The sequence below is a fragment of the Mustela putorius genome, unplaced genomic scaffold (assembly GCF_011764305.1).
Source record: "Mustela putorius furo isolate JIRA1106 unplaced genomic scaffold, ASM1176430v1.1 tig00003834_pilon_pilon_pilon, whole genome shotgun sequence".
In the NCBI taxonomy this organism is placed as follows: Eukaryota; Metazoa; Chordata; class Mammalia; order Carnivora; family Mustelidae; genus Mustela; species Mustela putorius.
Genome location: NW_025421987.1, coordinates 96764589 through 96788468, shown reverse-complemented (window position 1 = coordinate 96788468; position 23880 = coordinate 96764589). Strand labels below are relative to the sequence as shown.

General features: G+C 36.6%; 2 protein-coding genes across 15 annotated transcripts in view; both read right to left on the bottom strand.

Moving 5' to 3' along the window:
• LRCH3 (leucine rich repeats and calponin homology domain containing 3) overlaps positions 1 to 16682 on the bottom strand; it is a 146189-nt gene extending 129507 nt beyond the window's left edge. For 5 of the 14 annotated variants that reach the window (XR_006609214.1, XM_045088771.1, XM_004745387.3 and 2 more), the window contains exon 1: positions 16351 to 16678. Coding sequence is in view for 12 of the 14 variants with exons in the window: in XM_045088771.1 (XP_044944706.1) it covers positions 16351 to 16612 (262 nt within the window). In the remaining 2 variants the exon portion in view is untranslated. Of the gene's footprint in view, positions 1 to 16350 lie in introns of all 14 variants that reach the window. The other 9 variants (XR_006609213.1, XM_004745384.3, XM_045088772.1 and 6 more) reach the window with 5 other exon arrangements.
• Positions 16683 to 21342: 4660 nt separating this feature from the next.
• Positions 21343 to 23880, bottom strand: part of FYTTD1 (forty-two-three domain containing 1) — a 32494-nt gene continuing 29956 nt past the window's right edge. The window contains exon 9 of the mRNA XM_004745373.3: positions 21343 to 23767. Within this exon, the coding sequence (XP_004745430.1) occupies positions 23669 to 23767 (99 nt within the window). The 3' untranslated portion in view covers positions 21343 to 23668. The remainder of the gene's footprint in view (positions 23768 to 23880) is intronic.

Below are 23880 nucleotides of genomic sequence, written 5' to 3'. Positions count from 1 at the left end.
ATACTCTCCAAATTAAAAAAGAAAAGAAAAACTAAAGGTACTCCTAGAAAAAATCTAATTATTAAATCTTTCCTCCTCTTCCAGTTGGACCAAGAAATAAAGTCTGGCTATAGAATAAATCATTATAATTACAGTCAGTAAACTGCTTATCATTTAAAGCTTGTTTAGTGTTCATTATAATAATTACATACTCTATTAAAGGCTTACTTGGTTACTTGATTTTAGTAGTAAATACAACTTGTAGTAGACACATGCCATTTTTTAAGGCTACCCAGATTCTAAACATTATTATTATGTTTGGGCAATCCAAGCAAGACTTTATCAAATAGAGTTCTTTCCTCAACAGAAGCTGAAATCAGCCACACAGTATAGTTGCTTTCTCAGCCTCTCTTGGGCCTAGAGATATGGCTATATAACCTAGGTTACCCCAAACAGACACATCCTTCCCCAATTTTGAATTGAAAGAAGAATAGTAATAATACATCCCAGTATCCAGAGGTAGTGGCAGCAAAAGTTCCAGTGCTGGTGTGTGGGGTCTGTCCATTATCCCTGGTGTTGGTGATGCAAACTGAGGGGTCTATCATAGTAGCTGGGGACTATCGCAGTTAAGATACCACTGCTGGTGGTATCTTCCAAGGGCAACTTCTGCCATATGATTTTGGGTATTATTTCTGGCTACCTATTCTTCCAGCTTGGTTCCCCAATCCTTCCACAGATTTGGTAGGCTACTCACGACCACAGTTGATTTCTGTTCCTTATAACTAAGAACGCTAAGTAACCATTAATGCTCAATTTTAACAGTTTACGTCTCATGTAATTTGATTTTGTCAACAAAGTTTTTCAGTGACACTTCCATTAAAACAAACCAGTCTTTCAAGTATTTATTCTATACTAAAGTGCCCAATGCTGCAAAATGATGGGTCTTGCACTTTTATTTATTTTTATTTTTTTTTAAAGATTTTATTTATTTATTTGACAGAGAGAAATCACAAGTACACTGAGAGGCAGGCAGAGAGAGAGAGAGGGAAGCAGGCTCGGGCTCGTTGCTGAGCAGAGAGCCCAATGCGGGACTCGATCCCAGGACCCTGAGATCATGACCTGAGCCGAAGGCAGCGAGCGGCTAAACCCACTGAGCCACCCAGGCGCCCGGGTCTTGCACTTTTAGAAAAATTACTGGAAATAGAGAAAATATAAAAAATAGAGAAAATTTTAAAAAATACATGGAGAAAAACAAAAATGGAAACATAATGATGGTCCAAAATCTTTATGATGCAGCAAAAGCCGTTATAGGGGGAAGTTACAAGAGAGAAGTACCTCAATTAACAAGAAAAATTCCAGTCTAACCTTACACCTATAGGAACTAGAAAAAAGAAGAACAAAGCCCAAAATTAGTAGAAGTGGGGAAATAATTAAAATTAGAGTGAAAATAAATGAAATAGAGACTAAAAACGCAAAAACAAACAATGAAACTAAGAGCTAGTTCTTTGAAACAATAAACAAAACTTATAAACTTTTAGCCAGACTTAATCAGGAAAAGAAAGAGAGAGGACTCAAATAAAATCAGAAATGAGAAAAGTAGAAATACAAACAGCACCACAAAAATTTAAAGGACTATAAAAGAATACCATGAAAAATTACATGCTGGGGGCTCCTGGCTGGCTCAGTTGCTACAGCATGTGACTCTTGATATTGGGGTGATGAGTCTAAGCCGCATAATGGGCATGGAGATTAACAAAACAAAACAAAAAAAGGCATCCATATTGGTAAGGAAGAAGTAAAACTATTTGCAGATGACATGATACTTATGTACAGAAAACCCTAAAAACTCTACAAAGACCTATTAGAATAAATGAATTCAGTAGTTTCAGGATACAAAATTAATATACAAAAATCTGTTTAGTTTCTATACCTGAAAGAGAAATTAAGAAAATCCTATTTATAATTGCACCAAAAATAATAAAATACCTAAGAATAAATTTAAGCAAGGAGGTGAAAGACCCATTCTCTGAAAACTACAACACATTGATGAAAGAAATTGAAGATGACATTAACAAATGGAAAGATATACTATGCTCATGGATTGGAAGAATTAATATTGTTAAAATGACCATACTATTCAAAGCGATGTACAGATTCAATGCAATCCCTATAAAAAAAAACCAATAGTATTTTTCATAGAAATAGAATAAATAATCCCAAAATTTGTATGGAACCAGAAAAGACCCCAACTAGCCAAAGCAATCTTTAGAGAAGAACAAAGCTGACATTCTCACAATCCCAGATTAAAAGATACACTAGAAAGCTACAGTAATAAAAACAGCATGGTACTGGCACAAGAACAGACGCAGAAATCAATGGAATAGGTCGGAAAGCCCTTACACTTTAATGGTCGATTAATCTATGAAAAAGGAAGAAAGACTATACAGTGGGAAAAAAGTCTCTTCAATAAATGGCGCTAGGGAAACTGGACCACTTTCTTATACCATACACAAAAATAAACTCAAAATGGATGAAATGCCTTTTTTTCACTTTAATTTTTTTTCAGTGTTCCAAAATTCATTGTTTATGCACCACACCCAGTGCTCCATGCAATACATGCCCTCCTTAATACCCATCATCAGGCTCACCCAATCCCCTACCCCTCCCCCCTCCAAAAGCCTCAGTTTGTTTCTCAGAGTCCACAGTCTCTCATGATTTGACTCCCCCTCTGATTTCCCCCAACTTGTTTAAGACCTGAAAGTACAAAACTCCTAAAAGAAAACATAGGCAGTAATCTCCTGGACATTTGGCCTTACCAACATATTTATGGATGTCTCCTCAGACAAGGGAAATAAAACCAAAAATCAACTACAAGGACTACACCAAAATAAAAAGATTTTGCACAGCCAAGGAAACCACCAACAAAATAAAAAGGCAACCTATTGAATGGAAAATATTCACAAACAATATATCTGATAAGGGGTTAACATCCAAAATATTTAAAGAAATTATACAACTCAACACCGAAAAAACAAATAATCTGATTAAAAATAGGCAAAGGAAACAGAAAAACAAAGCTGGCATCACAATTCTGGACTTCAAGCCTTATTACAAAGCTGTAATCATCAAGACAGTATGGTATTGGCACAAAAACAGACACACAGACCAATGAAACAGAATAGAGATCCCAGAAATAAACCCTCAAATCTATGGCTTATTTTTTTTAACATCTTAATTTTATTTTTTTCAGTATTCCAAGATACATTGTTTATGTACCACACCCAGTGCTCCATGCAATATGTGCCCTCTGTAATAACTACCACCAGGCTCACCCATCCCTCTACCCTGGCCCCCGGCCCTTCCAAAACCCTCAGTTTGTTTCTCAGAGTCCACAGTCTCTCATGCTTCATCTCCGCCTCTGGTTTTCCCAATTCAGTTTTCCTTTCCTTCACCTAATGTCCTCCATGTTATTCCTTATGCTTCACATGTAAGTGAAACCATATGATAATTGATATGGTCAACTAATCTTTGACAAAGTAGGAAAGAACACCCAATGGAAAAAAGTCTCTTCAACAAATGGTGTTGGAAAAACTGAACAGCCACATGCAGAAGAATGAAACTGGACCATTTCCTTACACCATACACAAAAATAAACTAAAAATGGATGAAAGACCAGGCCCCTGATATCATGAACCAAGCTGAAATCAAGAGCTGGATGGTTAAATGACTGAGTCACCCAGGTGCCCCAAGAGACTGACTTCTAGCACATGCACTATCTTTCTTACCCTCTATGACACCAATTAAAGAGGGTCTGAATGCTTGACTTTTTGACATCAAAGGGAAATATATTCACTGGTATTATCCTTAAGAATGTTTTGACTGAATTCTACTTTATCACTGAAGTCCCAAGGGTGTCCACTAAATCTAGTCACACAGAAGTCAAGTTGTCATTTTCAAAGCTAAGGAAGTGAATAGACTAAATCATTCCTGTTTTCACTTTCTCATTCACTCACTTATCCATTAATCCATCCACTCATCCTCTCAAAAAATTCTCAAAGGGCATCTGACATTGTACTACATGTTATACAATAAAAAGAGAAAAAGACAGAACTCTCTATGGTAGGCAGAATCCTAAAATGGTCCTCCAAGATTTCCTGCCCAATTCCCTGGGACTATACATACAAAATATACTCTGATTTTGTTCCATACATGGCAGAAGGGATTTTCTAGATATAATCAAAGTTACTAATCAGTTCACTTTGAATTAAACTAAGGAGAGATGATCTGGCTAGACCCAGTCTCATCACACAAGCCCTCTGGCTGGTAGCAGAAGTCAATGATTCTAAGCATGAGAATTTGACATACCACTGCTGGCTTGAATGTGAAGAGGGCCACTGTAAGGAATGTAGGTAGCCTCCAAGACGCCAGAGTGACCTGAAGCCGACAACCAGCAAGAAAATGGAGACCTCAGTTTTATAACTGTGAAGAACTGAATGAATTTTGCCAAATTCTGAAGGATGCTGGAAGAAATACTTTCCCCAAAGTTCCCAGATTGACCAACATACTAATTTAGGCCTTGTAAGACCCTGAGTAGATAACTCAGCTGAGTCCAGTCTTCTGATCTATAAACTGAAAGATAGTAAATAGGTGTTGTTTTAAGCTAATATACCCTGGTACACTTATACACAATTTGACATATACATCTCAGAATCTGGAATTTCTGGGTATTGAATATGTGTATTTTTAATTTTGCTAAGTATTTTCCAAAGTCAACATATCAATTAACATTCTCATCAGCCTTGTAATATGTGTCCCCAATGCTTCACATATTTCCAGTATTTGTATTGTTAGTTTTTTAAGTAGTACCTCAGTTTGGTCTTATTCTCCATTCCTCTGATTACAAATGAGGTTGAGTACTTTTTCACATATTTATCAGTCATTTAGGATTCCCCTTTAGTAAATACTAGTTTAAATCTCTCCTCAATTTTCTACTAATTTGTCTTCTTGTTTGCAGAAATTCTATACATATTCCAGATATCGTTTGTTTGGTGTGTCTACTCAAAATCTTTTGTTTACTCTGTGGTTTATCTTCTCACTCTCTCAGATGTGAGATCATTTTTTTTAAAACCTGTATTTAGGGGTGCCTGGATGACTCAGTTGGTTAAGTATCTGCCTTTGGCTCAGGTTGTGATCCTGGAGTCCTGGGATGGAGCCCCACATAGGGCTCCCTACTCAGTGGGGAGTTTGCTTCTCGCTCTGCTCCTCCTCCCTCCTCATGTTCTCTCTCAAATAAATAAATATTTTTTTTTAAAAAGTTTAAAACCTGTTTTTAATGGAAAAAATCTATTACTTAGTTTTTGCAAGAAATAAGTTTAATAAATCAGTTAAAATCCATGGCTTAAGAATTTCTTCAGGGACACCTGGGTGGCTCAGTCGGTTAAGCATGTGGCTCCTCATTTCAACTCAGGTCTTGATCTCAGGATTGTGAGATCAAGCCCCAGCACCAACTTGATACTGGGTGTGGCACCTACTTTAAAAAAAAAAAAAGAGGGAAAAAAATACTTTCTTCGAAAAATAAAACTCTAGAAATTTAAAAGAGCAAGGAAGAAAGCTAAAAGTGAATAAAGAAATACCTTAAATTTTTAGGACTAGTTATGATTCTAAAATTAGCTACATTGCATTTGATATTGCTGGCTACTTCAGGAACTCAAAATAATGTTCCTTTGTGTGAATTACCATATTTACCATATTTTTTTGTCAGCTTGAATGCAATAACTGTTTCACAAGTAAACTGAAAAAAATAATGAACATGTTCATTTTATAATATTTGATAACATTAACCGTCCAGCCCATAAATACAACCATAGTAAAAAGAAATGGAGCCTAGGAAATCCTTGACCCCAATATTGCTGCCATTCCTCTAGTCTTAACATTGATTTAGTGGTGATCCAAGACAAATCTTCTGAACCCATCTGAAGGTGCCATCTTAAAATTCACCCTTCATATTTCTAAAAAATGCCAATACAATTGAGTCCAGATTTCCCCCTGAAACAAATTCTAGTCTTATTTCAGGTGCCTTTATACCTAACAGCCGTGATTTCCCCATGGTCTCTGCCTAACTATATAAAGCGCACATGCCTGTATACGTGTGTGCATTGATAAATAACAGGTCTTTTTACCTCAGCCTTCCCTATTGGGTTTTTTTTTTTTTTAAGTATTTATTTATTTATTTATTTCAGAGAGAAGGAGCACAAGTGCATGAGCAGGGGAAGGGGATGAAGGGGAAAAAGAGGGAAAGGAATCTCAAGCAGACTCCATGCTGAGGACAGAGCTCCATGCAGGGCTCAATCTTGTGACCCTGAGATCACAACCTAAGCAGAAACCAAGGGTTCCACGAGTAATCAACTTGGACACCAGGTGTTCCCTCAGTCTTCCCTACTGTGTTGGTATAATATAGAATTGTGCTGCTTGTCAGGCAGAAGAGAAAGGAAGAAGCATGTGGATGAGAATATATTAGAGCTATAGGATTTCTCATTTCAAATGGAGGTTAAGTTGTAAGAGGGATATGGATGTTATTTTCTGAGAAGTATTCTGTATCCCACATTCCAATTCAATACACATATTTTCATAGCAACTTTGTTACAAAGAATAATAGTATATATAATATTATATCCATGCTTCTGAAACTGGGATATGAATTGGCAAGGGAGGCAGTGTTACAGAAAGGCAACAAAATAAACACAGAAACTTACTAGGTTTGGTTTATCCTAATGGCTGGTAATTTGAAGCCATAGATTTGTCATTAAAACAAGCATGAAAATATAGAGTGGAGGGGCACCTGGGTGGCTCATTTGTTAAGCATCTTCCTTTGGCTCAGGTCATGATCCCAGGATACTGGGATCAAGCCCCACATCATCCTCTCCCACTCCCTCTGCTTGTGCTCCTTCTCTTGCTCTCTCTCTCTCTCTCTCTGTCAAATAAATAAATAAATAAAATCCAGAAAGAAAGAAAGAGAGGGGGAGAGGGAAAGAGGAAGGAAGGAAGGAGGAAAAATATAGAGTAGAATTCTTCAAAAGTTATTTATTTATTTATTTGATAGACAGAGCTCCAAGTAGGCAGAGAGACAGGCAGGTGGGGGGGCGGAGGGAAGAGCAGGCTCCCCGCTGAGCAGAGAGCCCAACCCTAGATCCCAGGACCCTGGAACCATGACCTGAGTTGAACCCACTGAGCCACCCAAGCACCCCTAGAGTGGAATTCTTAAGAAAATTCTAAGACTTCAAATTTCAAGGTCCCTAGTGAGGCAATTTCAAGCTCTGCACCCCAGACCTTCTCTGAGGTTAGAAGTACTCCCATCTTTATACAGAGAGAGATACGTGGGAGACCATCGCTATTAGGTATAAACAAGTTTGAAATGTGAGTTAAGCCAACTTTTATGTTTAGGAAAAAAATACTAGGTTTTTGTGTGTGACCTATAAACCTATCCAGGCTACATACAATATGTAACACTATTTCTATGAGAAATAACACTATTTCTGCTTTTGAATTTGTTTGTAAACTGCTTAAGTTTTTAAGGTTACATATAATTTGTTAAAACAATTCCACTTCTAGGAATTAACCCAAAGGAAATAATAAGAGATATAAGCAAAGAATTACATTTTAAAATGTTCATAGTGTTATTTATAATAATGAAAAATCTGAAATAGCCTAAATGCCCAATAAAAAGGGTCTGGCTAAGTACAAAGATTTAATTAAATTCGCCACAGCTATTAATAAGAAAATGTTAACAGATATGACACAGTATTTCTAATATGCTATAAGATGGAAAAAAAATAAACTACAAAAAGCTGATACCATCTTCTTCAATATATATATGTACATGCATTAAAAAAAAAAAAAAACCCTACAAGAAGAAACAAACAAAAGCCTAGAAGAATATGTCAAAATGTCCACAGTGGTTATCCATACAGTAGTACCATTCTCTTTTTTCCCTTTCTCTACCTTGTGTATTGTTTTATCAGATTTTCTACAGTAAACATGTATTACAATTATAAGAGTTAAATTAATATATAGTTATACATAAACACAAAGAGCTCCTAATTCTTTGCTACCAGCTGGTTCTATGACACAAGGTAGAAACAGAAAAAGTAAATCTTTCCTCCCTGAATTTATTTTCTTCTTGTAGAAAAAACTACACTCCTCAAGATGCACTGAGTACAGAATGAAGAGCTATCATCTCTCATCTATCAGAATGAAACAGAACAAAAGGAATGAGAAGATCAGCGGGTGCAAAGTAAAGACAACTCATGCATTGTTGATACAAATCAAAGCTGAACAATCCTAGAAGGACAATTTTACAATGTGTATTTTTCAGAAAACCTAAATTATGCATACCTTTTAGCCAATCAATTCCATTTCTAGGAATTTATCCTGAAGAAATAATTAGACAAGTATGCAAATATATACCTACTAGGATGTTCTCAGGAATACCACATGTAACAAAGGTTACATGAAAAAATAATCACAATGTGCATCAAGAGGATAAATTAAAAGACAGCATATCATACAGTGTACTACCATTAAAAATTATGTACTGGGGGCACCTGGGTGGCTCCATCAGTTAAGTGAGGGACTCTTAGTTTTGGCTCAGGTCATGATCCCAGGGCCAAGATCTAGCCCTGTCCGCTCCACACTCAGGGAGCTCAGGGCAGAGTCTGCTCAAGATCTGTTCTCTCTCTCTCTCTCTCTCTGTCCATCCCTCTGCTCCTGTGTGTGTGCACATGCTCCCTCTCTCAAACAAATAAATAATCTTAAAAATAAAAATTATGTTACAGGTCTCTATTTTCTGGTATTGTATCTCATATAGTAAAAAAGTATATAGATTATAAAAGAGCCTTTTGTGATCCCATTTTTATATTTTAAAAAGTAACAATGCATATACATCTTTTAAAAATATTTTATTTATTTATTCTAGACAGAAAGAGTGAGCACAAGCAGGGGAAAGGGCAGAGGGGAATGAAGAGGGATAAGCTGAGCACCCCCTTGCCAAGGGCAAAGCCCTAATGCAGGGCTCAACACCACGACCCTGGAGATCATGAATAGAGCTGAGACTAAGAGTCTGATGCTCAAGAATGCGTACATTTATGAGGAAAATGTTTGGCAGCATTCCAACCAGTGTTCACTACTAAATTCATCTCTGGTAAGTGGAATTACAAATGATCTTTAATGTCCTATTTAAAACTTTTCATATCACAATGAACATGTAAAACCTGTAAAATCAGAAATGATTTTTAAAGTCTACTAAACTGAACCAGTCTCATTAATCAAATAAAATTAGTTTTACTCTTTTCTATTCTTTCTTCATTTCTGAGGCTTTTAGAATATTCTTCCGATTTGAACAACTAATGCTCAGTGGGTGGCAAATGTGTCAAATATATATTAATGCCGCTATTAACAAAAATGACATGTTTAAAAATGGCAGTCTCCATGAACAAGATCTTATTTCTGAAAGAAAAAATTATATATCCCCCAACATTGAGATGCTCTCAAGTATCATGTAAGTATGATTTGATGCCATTTGCTACAACCTCCTCTCTTTGCCTCTGCCTTCTCATCATTACTGCACAGTGTTTTTAGCTCTACACACCAGGATGTCTTACTGTCTTTGTGGATATAGAAAAACTTTGCCAAAAGAAATATGATTAGAAAATAAATGATACAGAAAACAAATTTCAATTCTCGTCAAAGCAGTGCCCCGACATCACTGTCCAATATAACTTTCTGTAATGATGAAAAGGTTCTACTGTCTGTGCTGTCCAATATGACAGGAAGTGGATCTGTCTAATGTGCTGTGTCCAATGATACATGTGGCTACTAAGCACTTGAAATGTGGCTAGTGTGACAGAAGAACCAAATTTAAATTTTTAACCCCCCCTTTTTTAAAAGATTTTAGCTATCTATTCGACAGAGAGAGAGACATAAAGGGCCCAAGGGCAGGGAACAGCAGGCAGAGCGAGAGGGAGGAGACTCCCCGCTGAGCAAGGAGCCTGATGTTGGTGGGGCTCAACATGACCTGCACTGAAGGCAGACACTTAACTGACTGAGCCACTCAGGCACCCCTAAATTTTTAACTTTAATTTTAATAACCACCTATAGGTAGTAGCTACCCAACTGAATAGCATTACTCCAGAAAAGTTCACAGTACATATTGTGGTCAATAAAGATATATGTAAGAATCCAAGAGCAATATGATTTCCACTTAAGACCTACACTCCAGGGGTGCCTTGGTGGCTCAGTGGGTTAAAGCCTCTGCCTTTGGCTCAGGTCATGATTCCATGACCGCCTTGGGGTGGGGGTGGGGGGTCTCTGCTCAGCAGGGAGCCTGCTTTCCCCTCTCTCTCTGCCTGCTCTCTGCCTACTTGTGATCTCTGTCAAATAAATAAATAAAATCTTTTTTTTAAAAAAAAAGAAAAAGACCTATACTTCAGTGCATATTTCAAAAACTAATGATACCATAATTTTACAGATTACCACCTTGAAAAATTATAGGCTGCTTCCTGAAAAATTAAATTGTCTTTTAACAATCCTCATTCTTCGTTACCTAGGAAATAAGCATCCATTTCTTAAAAGTCTCAATTCTTGTGGCGTTAGTAACACTGCATTATCTTGGCTCGCCCACTACATCTAAAATTCGTTTTCTTTTGTGGTGTAATCTTAGTCTCTCCCTCCTGCCTTCCACTACAGGCTGCTCCCCAAAACTGAGTCCTTAATTTCTTGTTTTCTGTCTTCTACTCCGAAGAGATTTTTCACAGCTTCAACAATGACCACTTTTTGCCTTCTGTGAAATATCATGAAATACCATGAAATACCATGTCACTATATAATCTTAAAAACATCATTTAACCTCTGAGATACAAACTTTACAAACTTTTACAAACTTCTCGTTTGTAAAATAACTTAAATGGTTATTATGGTTCCTTCAGCTTTAGGAGTCTTTGAATTCTAGTCAAGGTCTAGTTATGGCACTTTATTTCTGGGTTTCTTTTCTCAGGCAGATTCTATTTCTTCCCTTTTTAAATGCTGGTGTATCCCATGACTTAAGAGTGACCAACTTTTCCATTCTCCACACTCCTTCTCCAAGAATCTCATAACTCTTCATTAGGAGTCTCTGAAATAAATGGGGTAGCCAGGACTTCAGATTTAGGGGCACCTGGTTGGCTCCTTCGGTAGAGCATGTGACTTTCTTGGGGTTATTAGTTCAAGCCCCACATTGGGCAAAGAATTTACTTAAAGATTTTTTTTAAAAAAGCTCCAGATGTACATTTCTATTCATTGCACAGAATTAACTAGATATGCTACCAACCCCTTTAAAGGTGTCAAACAAATCAAAGAAATTCTGTGTAGCAAACTTCTTTGTCAGTATGGCTTAGTGATCAAAAACCAAGTTTTAGGATTAGATGTATCTGAATATGAATTCCAGTTTTGTCACTTATTAGCTGTGTAACTTTGATCAAATTAATGTCAAGTCTCCATTTTTTTATGTAAAATGGGGTTTAAAATAGTACTTACAACTCATATTGTTGTTGTATGTGCACATTTTATATATACAGCTTAGAACAACACCTGAAATATGCTAAAAGCTCAATAAATATTAGCTATTATTATCAATAGCATCACCATCTTCCTAGTTCTCCAGATTTAACAACTCAGTCATTTTTGGTGCATTCTGCCATTAAAAAAAATAAATTCAATCAGCGTTTGTATATTTTCATTTTCCAATATGATCTCTATTTTTCATTCCTTCAAAGATTTAATTATTATTGCAGCCACCCAACTAGATTACTAGGTTTCTTAATTCTTATAAGTTAAAGCCTCTTCTTATTTTTCCTTTATATTAGCTAGTACAATGCCTTACACATAAAAGTTTTGCTGTTACTAGACGAGTCACATAATTTTTACACTTATTTACATATTCCTCCATTAGATCCCTTGAGTTCACTGAGGGCAGAAAGTGTTGTTCTTTTTTGTATATCTGCACCTGCCAAATTCCTTAGCAAATGTCTGTTCAATGAATGAATATTGATTAGTCTCCCTATCTCAATCCCAATAAACCTATCCTCAATTTAGCTTCCACACATACAGAAGGTAGCCCATATACTCTCAAATCCAACCATTTATTCTGACCAAACTGGCGTGACCACAATATTATCAAGAGCAGTCTCACAGTATCAGTCAGGACTCTTGATTTTGTATCAAAAAATTCTGCTCAAATTAAGCAGAAAAGGGAATTTATTAGTTAGCATAATTTGAAAGCTCAAGGACAGCATTAACTTAAGGCCTGACTATTGATCCAAAGATTCAAACATTATCATCAGAACTTGGTCTCATTCTTTCCATCTTTTGGCTCTGCCTTCTAAGTTCCAGGCTTACACTGTATTCTCTCAGCAACTGCAGAGTCCAAAGCATGCCTCTTTCTCAATAGTTTCAATAAAACATTCACAATTAACAGACATGTGCAGTGACTGGAAATGTGCCCATCTCTGAACAATCACTATGGCCAGAAGGATGGCCTTCATTGACTGGTGAGGCCTGCCTCAGTCATGTGCACACCTTTGTGTTAAGGCAGGGCACCCATAAAACTGAGAGGGGTGATTTCCTAGGAAAACTGGAGTATTGTTATCAAATGAAAGGGGAATGCATAATGGACTGGCAAAATTAACTTATGTGCCATATACTCCAGGATTTATTTTGCATGTTGTCCACCACTGCCTGCAATGGCTTTCCTTCTTATTCCTGCCTATCCAAATCTAAGCTACATCCCTTCTGCCCTAAAAAATCTTCGGTGATCTCCAAGATTTTCCTTATCCACTGGATCAAGTTACCTATTCCCAAATAAATATTTCCCTTTCCCTAAAGAGCTATTTTTTTTTAACAAACAAGAGTGAAAAACCTCAAGAAAATGTTCCTGATGAATTCTAATCATGTAAAGTTATAAATGGTATGGCTAATATATGCTGTTTTCTTAGAACGTAAACTCTTGAAGGACAGCAGGCCTACCAGATACAGTCTATACATTATGAGAGAACAGAATGCATGGCAACTTTGATATATATCTGTATCTCTATATATTATACATATATATCAGATACATACATTATATATAAATATATATTATAATTATAGGTATTATACTATCGATATTAATACTAGATATTATAATATTTACCTATGCCTGTATCTACCTATATATATATCTATATATTTATATATAGATAGAATATTCAAATAATTTTCCTGGTTTTAAATTTTAAATAATGTAAACAAAATATTTTAGCTAACATAAGTTATATCTGAATTCATCAAAGTACCTAATACTACAGGTACACTATGGTTTTGGAGTTACTTCACACTAGGATCAAATCCTGGCTAATACTGCCTCTCCTGGCCTTTAACTACAGGTCTTCCAGCAAATGATCTAACATCTCCAAACCCTAACAGCAACAGTAATATCTACCTGCACACAGGGAGGCTATATGGTACAGGAGACAGAAAAGAGTTAGATGGATCTGGGCTGAAATTCTACCACTAATACAGTTACAAGACTTACTCTGAGGGGATTCCTCATCTGTAAATTCCGAGTGCCTCTTCATATGTAAATTGGGGGTAATAATGCTTAGTCCATTGGTTATTTTGAGCATTTAACAAGGCAATGTATTTTAAAACACCTAACAATGAAGAGCAAACAGTGTATACTCAATAAATGATGATATCCACATTAAATTATCTGCTTAAAATAATTCAAAGGGACACCTGACTGGCTCAATCGCACGTGACTCAATCTTAAGGTTGTGAGTTAAGGCCATATTGGGTGTAGAGATTATTTAATATTAAAACATTTAAGGGGCGCCTGGGAGACGCAGTCAGTTAAGCAACCAATTCTTGGGACGCCTGGGTGGCTCAGTTGGTTAAGCAGCTGCCTTCGGCTCGGGTCCTGGGATCGAGTCCCACATCGGGCTCCTTGCTCGGCAGGGAGCCTGCTTCTCCCTCTGCCTCTGCCTGCCATTCTGTCTGCCTGTGCTTGCTCTCTCCCCCCCTCTCTCTCTGATAAATAAATAAAATTAAAAAAAAAAAAAAACATTTAAGGGGCGCCTGGGAGACGCAGTCAGTTAAGCAACCAATTCTTGATTTTGGCTCAGGTCATGATCTCAGGGTTGTTGAGATCAAGCCTGTCAGCTCCATACTGGGTGTGGACCCTGCTTAAGATGTTCTCTCTCCCTCTCCCTCTCCAAAAATAAAAAGTAAAAAATTTTAAAAATAAAATAATTCGGGGCACCTGAGTAGCTCAGTTGGTTAAACAACTGCCTTCTGCTCAGGTCATGATTCTGGAGTCCCAGGATCCAGTCTCGAATCTGGCTCCCTGCTTAGCAAGGAACCTGCTTCTCCCTCTGACCTTTCCCCTCTCATGCTCTCTCTCTCTTTTGCTCTCTCTCAAATAAATAAAAATTAAAATTAAAAAAATAATAATTCAGAGCACAGTAAGGGAAAAATTTATTGGGATTAGTTATTTTTCTACATAAATAGCTCTGGGTTTTCTTTTTTAATAAAATATATTTCTTCAAAGCAAAACATGTTAGTCCTAGAACTCTTTAAAAGCAGGTGAGATGGGGCACCTGGGTGGCTCAGTGGGTTGAGCCTCTGCCTTCGGCTCAGGTCATGATCTCAGAGTCCTGGGATAGAGCCCCACATATGGGGCTCTCTGCTCAGCAGGGAGCCTGCTTCCTCCTCTCCCTCTGCCTACCTCTCTGCCTACTTGTGATCTCTCTCTGTCAAATAAATAAATAAAAATATTTAAAAAAAAAAAAGCAGGTGAGATAATGAACCAGATAAACTCCTGTAATCAACTTGTTCTTTAGCTTCAGGCTTAATATAGTGATACTGAAATGACTCACACCAATATAAAATCACTATATTACCCATCTCCTGAACAATCATATGCCATATAACCATCTCCTGAATAGAATCAGGAAATCTGGGGATGACTGACAATTTTAGATGTTGTCTATCAGAACATATGCAAAAGGCACATGGCTGTTCATATTTACCTTAGCAAGAAAGTTTAATTTCTGTAACATTCTCTAAAAATACAAAATATCTTCAGCACAACTGTTTCCAGAAAGAGATTAAATAATTAGACATTTAATTTTTCCACTTTACACTAGAGTGAAAATTTCTCTAGAAAGAAGTTTCTTGAAGTAGTTTAACGGTTCCATTTATTTTTTTTTAACACGAGTAAATCATATGTAATACTCCTCAATCTTTAACGAGTGCACAAAGAAAATTATTGAATCAAATTTTAAAATAAATTTTTAAATTTTATTTTAAATTTTATTTAAATTTATATTAAATTTTCTCTAAATTTTAAATTTCTAAAATAAAGTAAAATGGAATAAATGTAAGACATAAAGTACTACACATTCTTTCACTATATCAAAAAACCACTAAATCAAAACCAAATACTTAAATACATCATACTATACAAACCTGTATAAGGGATTTTTCCCCTCCTTTGTGTTAAACATGAATAGACTCGGTTTTTAATCTACTCCCTAAGGAAGCTATATTTTAAACACAAGAAAAACATTACGTTGAATGCCTCAGTCACCAGACATTGTTCTCTACAACTAAGAAAACCAAATAATACCCAATTCCTTATTACCCTTCCTGTGTTCAAACCATGTAAAAAACAAAATAATGTTTATTTTTAAAAGCATTAAATACAGATACGGTAAACAATATGTGTCTTTTCTTCCCTCAACATTTCTGGGAGGCGTGAGGAGGTAGAAAAGTAATGGGAGTCTGAAGTTATTTTCACAACTCTCCTAAGCCAACTAGATAAAGGTAGAGAAAGAAAAGTTACAGCCTAGGGTTCACATTAAAAACAACTCTCAAAGAAACGTCAGTGCTCAGATCAATGCTTCCCCGACAACGCAGTGACCAACGCTGCTCTGCTCTATTAAGAGAGATAACAATCCCAAATCTGAAAGGCCTGCAGAAACCGGGGCGGGGCAAGGGTCCACCTTAAGCAGCGGCAGAAGTTAATTTTCCAGGAGAATAAAACAGTAGTCCTCTATCCCTACGGTCCTCTTCCCCGAGAGATGCTGCAGTCTGCCGCCTCGCCCCAGGCTCGGGGTCTGGCCCGCAGGCCCGGGGGGGCTGGCCGGGTTGGGGCAGTCGGCTTCGCCCCGTTACCCGGGTCCCAAGCAGGCGCTATGGCACCGGTTGCTCAAACTATCTCCGAGTCCTGCCACCGTCTGGGGGCGCCTCCCGCCGCGCCCCGGGACCCACGTCGGCAGGGATGCCCCATGCCCCACTCACCCGCCCGGGTGGTGTCCGTCAGGTCGTGGTTGGCCGCTCCCCGGGGAAACTCCCTCAGTTTCCGGCCGCTCAGACTCAGCACCCCGGTCACTGCCGCCTCCTCCAGCGCTCGATCGAGGGAGCGGCTCCACGAACCCGGGCCAGGACCAGGGCCTGTCCCGGAGCTTGGGCCACAATTAACACCGGAGAGGTTACCTCCCGATGCTACTGGGCCAGAATACTCTGGAGCCGTGGCCACAGCAACCAAGCCCGCGGCCGCCATTTCCAGCCGACAACTCTCGAGCCCCCGGCTCAGCGCATGCGCTGCCAGAACTGATGGGTGGGCGGGGAAAGGGGCAGACAGACCCCGGACGGTTCTCTTGATGGGCAGGGCTTGCAGCGCCCCTCCGCACATCCAGGCGCTTGCCTCCGCCTACATCGAGGTTTTCAAGGGAAATTAAAGCGGAACTCACATATCTGGAGCAGCCCCCTCCTCTAGACTCCCCGTAGCATTTTTACCATGCCTCTACGAAAATATCTTTTAGAAAACGCTCCTCACAGAAACTTCTCTGCCTTCCTCCCGCAATACGGGAGGGTTAAACATTAAATTAAAGCTTCTCAACACTGCTGCCACCAGAAACATACGCATTGAGAGGGAACCCTGGGACGCGACATATAAAACGTTTTCCCAACTGCTGTCATTCTACACGCCAAGTGATCTAGATTGAGACGTGGATTTATTAACTATTATTGTCAGAGGTAAAAGTAAGTGCTAACCTGGCTACCAAACTCATGATCCTCATTGAAAGGGTTATATAAATGTTTTGGGTACTCCCTCCCTTTAAAAAAAAAAACAAAAACAAAACAAACATTTAAAATAGTATTTGTCCTTTAGGCGAGATTTTATTGTTGAACAAATCAGGATGAACAGCATTCATGTCTAAATTTGTCTGGAACCAAAACCGAGGAAAAGAAAATATGACTATAATCTACACGTGGGAATTAGAATGGAAGAAATGATAAAAAAAAAAAAATCACTGTTAACTGAAAAACTGGAAACTTCACTTTAAACCAGTTAGGTCTCATTTACATTGCAACCAGTCTCTAGCATATTCTTTCACACATTTAAGCCATTCCTGCTACATGATGTAAATTCCCCTACAATGAATTAACTAGTATTTATGGGAAATAAAAGAGGCTGACCCTTTCCCTAGGAGATTACAATCTAATAATCAGACAAATATACCAATTTGAGAGTAAGACAAAACAAAAGGCTAAGTAAAGGTAGTGGGGTTAAGCTATCAGAATTCAGAGAAAAACAGCAACAGTTAATATCTATCTGCACACAGGGAGGTTCTATGGTATAGCAGACAGAAAAGTTAGATGGACCTGGGCTGAAATTCTACCACTAATACTAGTTACATGACTTACTCTGAGGGATTCCTCATCTGTAAATTCCCAGTGCCTCTTCATATGTAAATTGGGGATAAGCCATTCCTGCTACATGATGTGAATTCCCCTACAATCAACCAACTAGTATTTATGGGAAATAAAAGAGGCTGTCAGGGGCCTTTCCCTAGGAGATTACAATCTAATCATCAAACAAATATACCAATTAGAGAATAAGACAAAACAAAAGGCTAAGTAGAGGTAGTGGGGTTAAGCTATCAGAATTCAGAGAAAAGGAATCTATCATGGATGAATGCTTTTGAACTAAATCTGAAGGACTATGAAATAGGCAAGGTAAGAGCAATATTCCAGATTGGGAGAAGTATCAACATGAACACACACAGGTATGATTTATAATGGTCCATGTGGAGAACATTTAGGGCCAAAGCCAAAAATTTCATGAGCCAGCAGAAGAAAATAGAGTTGGACAGCCTACCTATCATTCAAAGCCCAACTCTTCAATGAAACTTTGATTAGCACTTCCCCCAACTACTAGACGGAAGAGATTGCAAAAACATTTAATTTTAGAGAACAAAGTTGGGTTAGTAACAGTTGCTCAGAGAGTTGTTCTATGAACTCTTAATACTGCATTCCAGGTTCTTCAGCAGCAAGTTGCATGACTATTATCAATGTCATAATATGAGTATGGGTTACTACAATGGCAAGTGATGTGTCAGCTCAAAACAAATCCAATGTATGATTTTTTTGTTGTTGATATTCTGATCTTTCTAAATGTTTTGTTCTTCTTAGAAAGATTTTAAGGTATTAAAGAACAGGAGCTCATTTTGTATTTTTTTTAAAGAAATATTTCAATCTCGGGAAATGTTTCAACTACAGTGACTAAAGCACCATCATATATTCCATATTAAATGCTACAATGCTAAAGTTATCAGATATTTATAAAATGTACCACTGTCATCTGAATTTGATTACCTATTACATTCTACATTTACACTAAATTCTTCTAGCAAGTTCTCCATAATATGGCCTCATTTTCCTACCTACCTACACATGTATCTCATAACTGCAACATCCATGCTAATCCTGGTCTCTAAACTTCTGACCAAGTTTATAGACTGACATTACTTTGCCTATTAAACTGGATTTTAAGGTCATTAATACATTAAAGTCTGTAATTACCTTCCATACTCCAGAGCTGAGTATTTTAATAGGAGCTAAGGATGAATGGAAGCAGACACAGATGAGTTAGGTACTAATACAGCAGAGGTTATATATTACTATGAAAATGGCAGCTTGGTTAGAGAGAAAAAAAAATTTTTTAGAACAGGGTAGATAAACCTATAGGTATTTGAAATCCAAAAGAAAAGTCTGTGGATAGGAAGAGAAATGAAGATGCTCTATATATCACGAGAACAAGTCCTAGGTAAAGAAAGGCTGGAAGAAAAGTAATCAAGATGTTAATTTTTAAGACTTATAAGGATTTCAGTTACCTACAAAGGTAGATTATGAGGGAATTCTCATCCTACTCCTTCAGTCTTCCCCAGAAAATAAGTGAGAAGATCATCTTGTGAGAATAAGATACAGGAGGAATCACTATGAGGATTTCACCAAAGTGTCTAGTGATGAATTAAGGTGATGAGAAACAGTTGCAAAAAGGCTAAAAGCAAAAGTGCTACAGGGGCCTCTAACTTATTCTACAGCTGCTCTGTGGTTTGGAAGCAGGAGCTGAAAAATATAGGCAGTGAGGGTTAATGAATGTTAGGAATTGATACAGAGAACTTCCTGATTATATGAAAGTTAACTCATTGAATGAATACCAGGGGCAATAGTTTCACTCTAATCTCAAGAGTTTTCCAGTTTTGTATCTCACTACCTCATGCAGAAACAGACTTTTCCCCTTCCTACTCACTAGATGTATGTTGTGGTCACTCCTTTAAGACTCCATTTTTATAAACTCAAAGCAGTGGGATTAAAATCTTGACCAATCTTACCCTCTTCAAATGTAAAGCACAGAAACTGGCTTGATGAATACATTTTATAAATCCCTTTCTGACTCTTTAAATAAGCAGTGCTAATAACTGATTTTTTAAAACTTTATATAAGAAAATTTAGATGGTATGATTTTCTTCTCATTAAAGGGAAGTGGAAATAGTAGAAATCAGACACATACACACTAGGGAAAGAATTTCCTATTCATCTTTAAACATCAGTAAACCTCATCCAAAATACAACTCAGAACAAGGGATTTCCAGCTCCAGCATGGTATTACTTCCTGGTTTCACCAAGCTTTTTGGTAATAGATAGAAGTAACATAAAGCAGGTAAAAAGAGGTGTTAAGAAGTCAACCATTTATAAGAAAATCTTTAAATCCCTATTCAATGGCCCACAATAGTATAAAATTCCTGTTATAAATGCTTGGGGTTTATTGTTCTCACTTTTAAAAGGGAATAGCTTCAAATTGATCTATGTAAGAACTGTCTTTAAAAGGAAGCTTAAATCTCCTTTTATATACAGTGACAACAGAACAATAATTCTGATGAAACTTCAAAAATCAGAAATGAAGAAATCATTTTCTGCCCTGATAACTGCCTGTATTCAGAATGTATGGTTTTCCTTTGTAGTCCAAAGTCAGCTATTTTTTTTTTTTTACCTCTTTAAAGTAGTAAATCTAGACACATTAAGAAACAGAACAAAGGAGCAAAGGGAAAAGAGAAAAAACAAGAAACAGACTCCTTTACTATAAAGAAATGGTTACCACAGGTGAGGGATGGGTGAAATAGGTGATGGGGATTAAGGAGGGCACTTGTCATGATGAGTACTAGGTGATTAAAATATTTTTAAAAAATTAAATTAAATTAAAAGTTATCCTGTGTATACTGTGTGAATTATAAAGCTGACAGTAAAACATATTTAATTGAACAAAAAATTATCATTGGGCAATGCAGCCTACAAATTTCTTCATACTTAAAAGTATTTTATGATGTGTTTGTAATTTAAATTGTGAAATTTATGCCTATTAGAAAAAAATATGTAATGTCTAATTAGGAACACTGGCCTTTTCTAAGACATTTACATAACTTTAATACCAAAATAATTAAGTCTCAAAAATTATGGTAGAGTAGATTTACTTGTCATGCTACAAATGCTAAAGCACGGCTATTACCATTTCTTAGGTATCTGACAACCAAACATCATTCCACTACTTTCTTTGGATGTTCAAGTCACAGAAGCAGTTTATTATGACATGAGAATTAAAAGACCTGAGCTCAAAAAGTGACTCTGCCACATGTAAGTCTTGAAAAGCTGAGTCTCACTTGGCTAAGATACAGACTGAGAAGTTGAAATGGACGATCTTGAAAGGTTCATCTAGCCTGAAATTCTGCATTCTAAGTAAATTTCATTCTTTATTTTAAACTCCTCCTGGCTTCCTGTTTGGAGCTTACAGATGAAATGGTCAAAAGGCAGTCAGAATAGAAGTCTAGACTGACTTAACAATTTAACTGGTAGTTTTTCAAGCCCCCAAAATTATAAATATAATCACTACAAAGTTCTTTGTAACACAGAACAATCTAAAAATCACAACTCGATCTTTATAGCTAAGAATAAATGTGAGACCTGTAAGATTTTATTTGTTAAAAATGAACAGCTTCAGAATAGATCTAAATTTGTAACTTTTCCAAAAAACACCATAAAGTACAGTGTAAAGCATCTCCTCATTAAATACAAACTTTCATTTTGTGATGCACTGCATCAATGTTTTGCATACACCTTGATGCAAAGGAAATTTTAAGTTGTCCTGTTTAAAAAAAAATTTAAGAACTGAAAAAGGATGACTACAACCACATCCCAAGAAAGGAAATTTTCCTCCAATAAACCATATTCTTTTGTTTATATACAATGTTAGCACTCAAGAATTTTAATTTAGTTATAACAAAGGCAAAATTTCATATTTAAAATGAAAATGAAATTAGAGATGCACAAAAAGCAAAAGTTTAATATACCAAAGACACTGTTGTTTGATGCAATTAATGTCAGTATTTGGGACAATTTGTAAGGTTTTCAAGAAAAATGGCATTAATAATAGCTCTGTACAGTATTTAAAATAAAAAAAAAAGAAAGCATCTTTATACCATATTTTCATGAACTGTTCTAAAGACAGCAAATCTGTGCTCAGTTGTTTTTCCTTTGCTTTAAAATAAGCTATCAGTAATTCTAAACCAGTCTAAAATAAGATGGACTGTTAATGGATGAAATCTAAGCATCTGTACTTGCAAAAATGTTTTGCAATGAGTCCTTGGCCTAAGGAGACTAGAGTTTATTTTCAAATTGTGTGACTGGCTTCCAATAATCCCTTATCAGTAGACTTAACTGGCAAAATACCAGGTATTAAGGATCAGATTTAATTCTTTGGTATAAGCATGAAACTGTTAGGTGATACTTTTCCGTGGCTAGCATAAACCAAAGTAACCCAAGGAGCATGAGAGAAAACAGTGACATCTAATATGCAATGCAAGGCAGGCAAGAGTGATGACTTAATGTTTTGTTTTGTTCTATAGGGAAAATCAACACCAATACACTCCAAGGAAACTAACACCTATACTTAGAGGTTTTAACATTATAGCAAAACAAAAGGTTAAGCTTCAAAATGACTGGACTTGTAGCTGGACCGTGTTACTGCATTTTGGCATTATACTGTAACTTATAGTATACAACCATCTGAGGACTTTCAGCCTAGCTTGGCACAACAGATTAATTCCTCCCACTCCTCTAGTGTGTGGGAGAGAAAAAAAAAAACCCTCTCACCATAAATGCCTAAACTTTATACATACAAGAAAGGTATAAAACAAGGTTACAATGTAACTCTATTACCATTTCCGATATTTTTCTTTGCGACATATACAAGTGTTTTTTATTTTGAAACTGCATACTGTGTCATTAGCAAGCTTAAAAGGCTTATGAAATTTAACTTTTTTGAATAAGTCTAGGACTTTATGGCTATTGATTTTAACCATCAAAGTATCTAAGGGAATCAATCCATTTTGGTAATTTTAATTCTTCTAAATATTGTTCGAAGAATTCTTCATGGACACTAGATGCAAGGCTACATTAAATTCAAACAGTATATCTGTGTCCTGGGTTTTGAAGTTTTTCACCTCAGTTCTCTGTCCTCAACCTGCTACTTCCTCCTGTTTTCTTCATTTTCTAAACACAATTTTCAGGTTTTTACATTGGACCTTCTCTTCCAAGGTAATTTTGTAAACACACATTTATTTATAGCCTTTAAATATCAACATTTTAAACAAAGACTAATGCCTAGAGTCACATTTCTTGTTAGAAGTTCAGTATTAAAAATTAACAACTCTGGAGGATTAACCTAATGTCATCTGAAAAGAACCCAAATTCCAGATATTCCCCAAAATCTTAAAACTCAAAACTGGAATTCTAGTGATTTTTTTTTAATATATCTAATGAAGAAAAGTCAACTGCACTTATTACATCAACACTATTAAAGGATAGGTGACAGCAACAAAGGGACCTACTCATATCTCTGAAGACCAAGATTTACCATGGCAAAGTGTAAAAAATGAACAAAAGTGATGAGATCCTAAATACCACTATCATAAAAATAATTAATTTCTATCATTCTGTGTTCTTTCTGCTTCATGAGGAACCAAAGAAGTCAAACAGAGAATTGTTCTGTCTGGACCATGAAATCTTAAGAACAGATACGTATATTCCCTGTTACTCTTTCAGGGAGTTATTTATACATGTTTAAAAAAAAAACAAAACACACTTCAAAAATAAAAATAAGAGTTATTTAGCCTTGTGAATATTTTGAAATAAAGTTTCTTGAATTTTTGTGATGAACTCTTCAAGCAATTCAACTTTTAAAACAGAGGCATCACTCAAAAGTCCCTTTGACATGGATCTATCCCACAGTTACAAAACGGCTTCCTCCTTTGTTGAATGTGAGAGTAGCTCTTTGTTCCTTCAGGATCCCAAATCGCTCATTCAAAGTCATCCCTGTCTAGAGAAAACAAAATAAAAAAATTAACAACTTGACTATTAGCCGTATTTGCTTAAGAACAATAATGTAATCATAATGGTAATTCAAAGCAACAACTAACATTTCCTAAATAT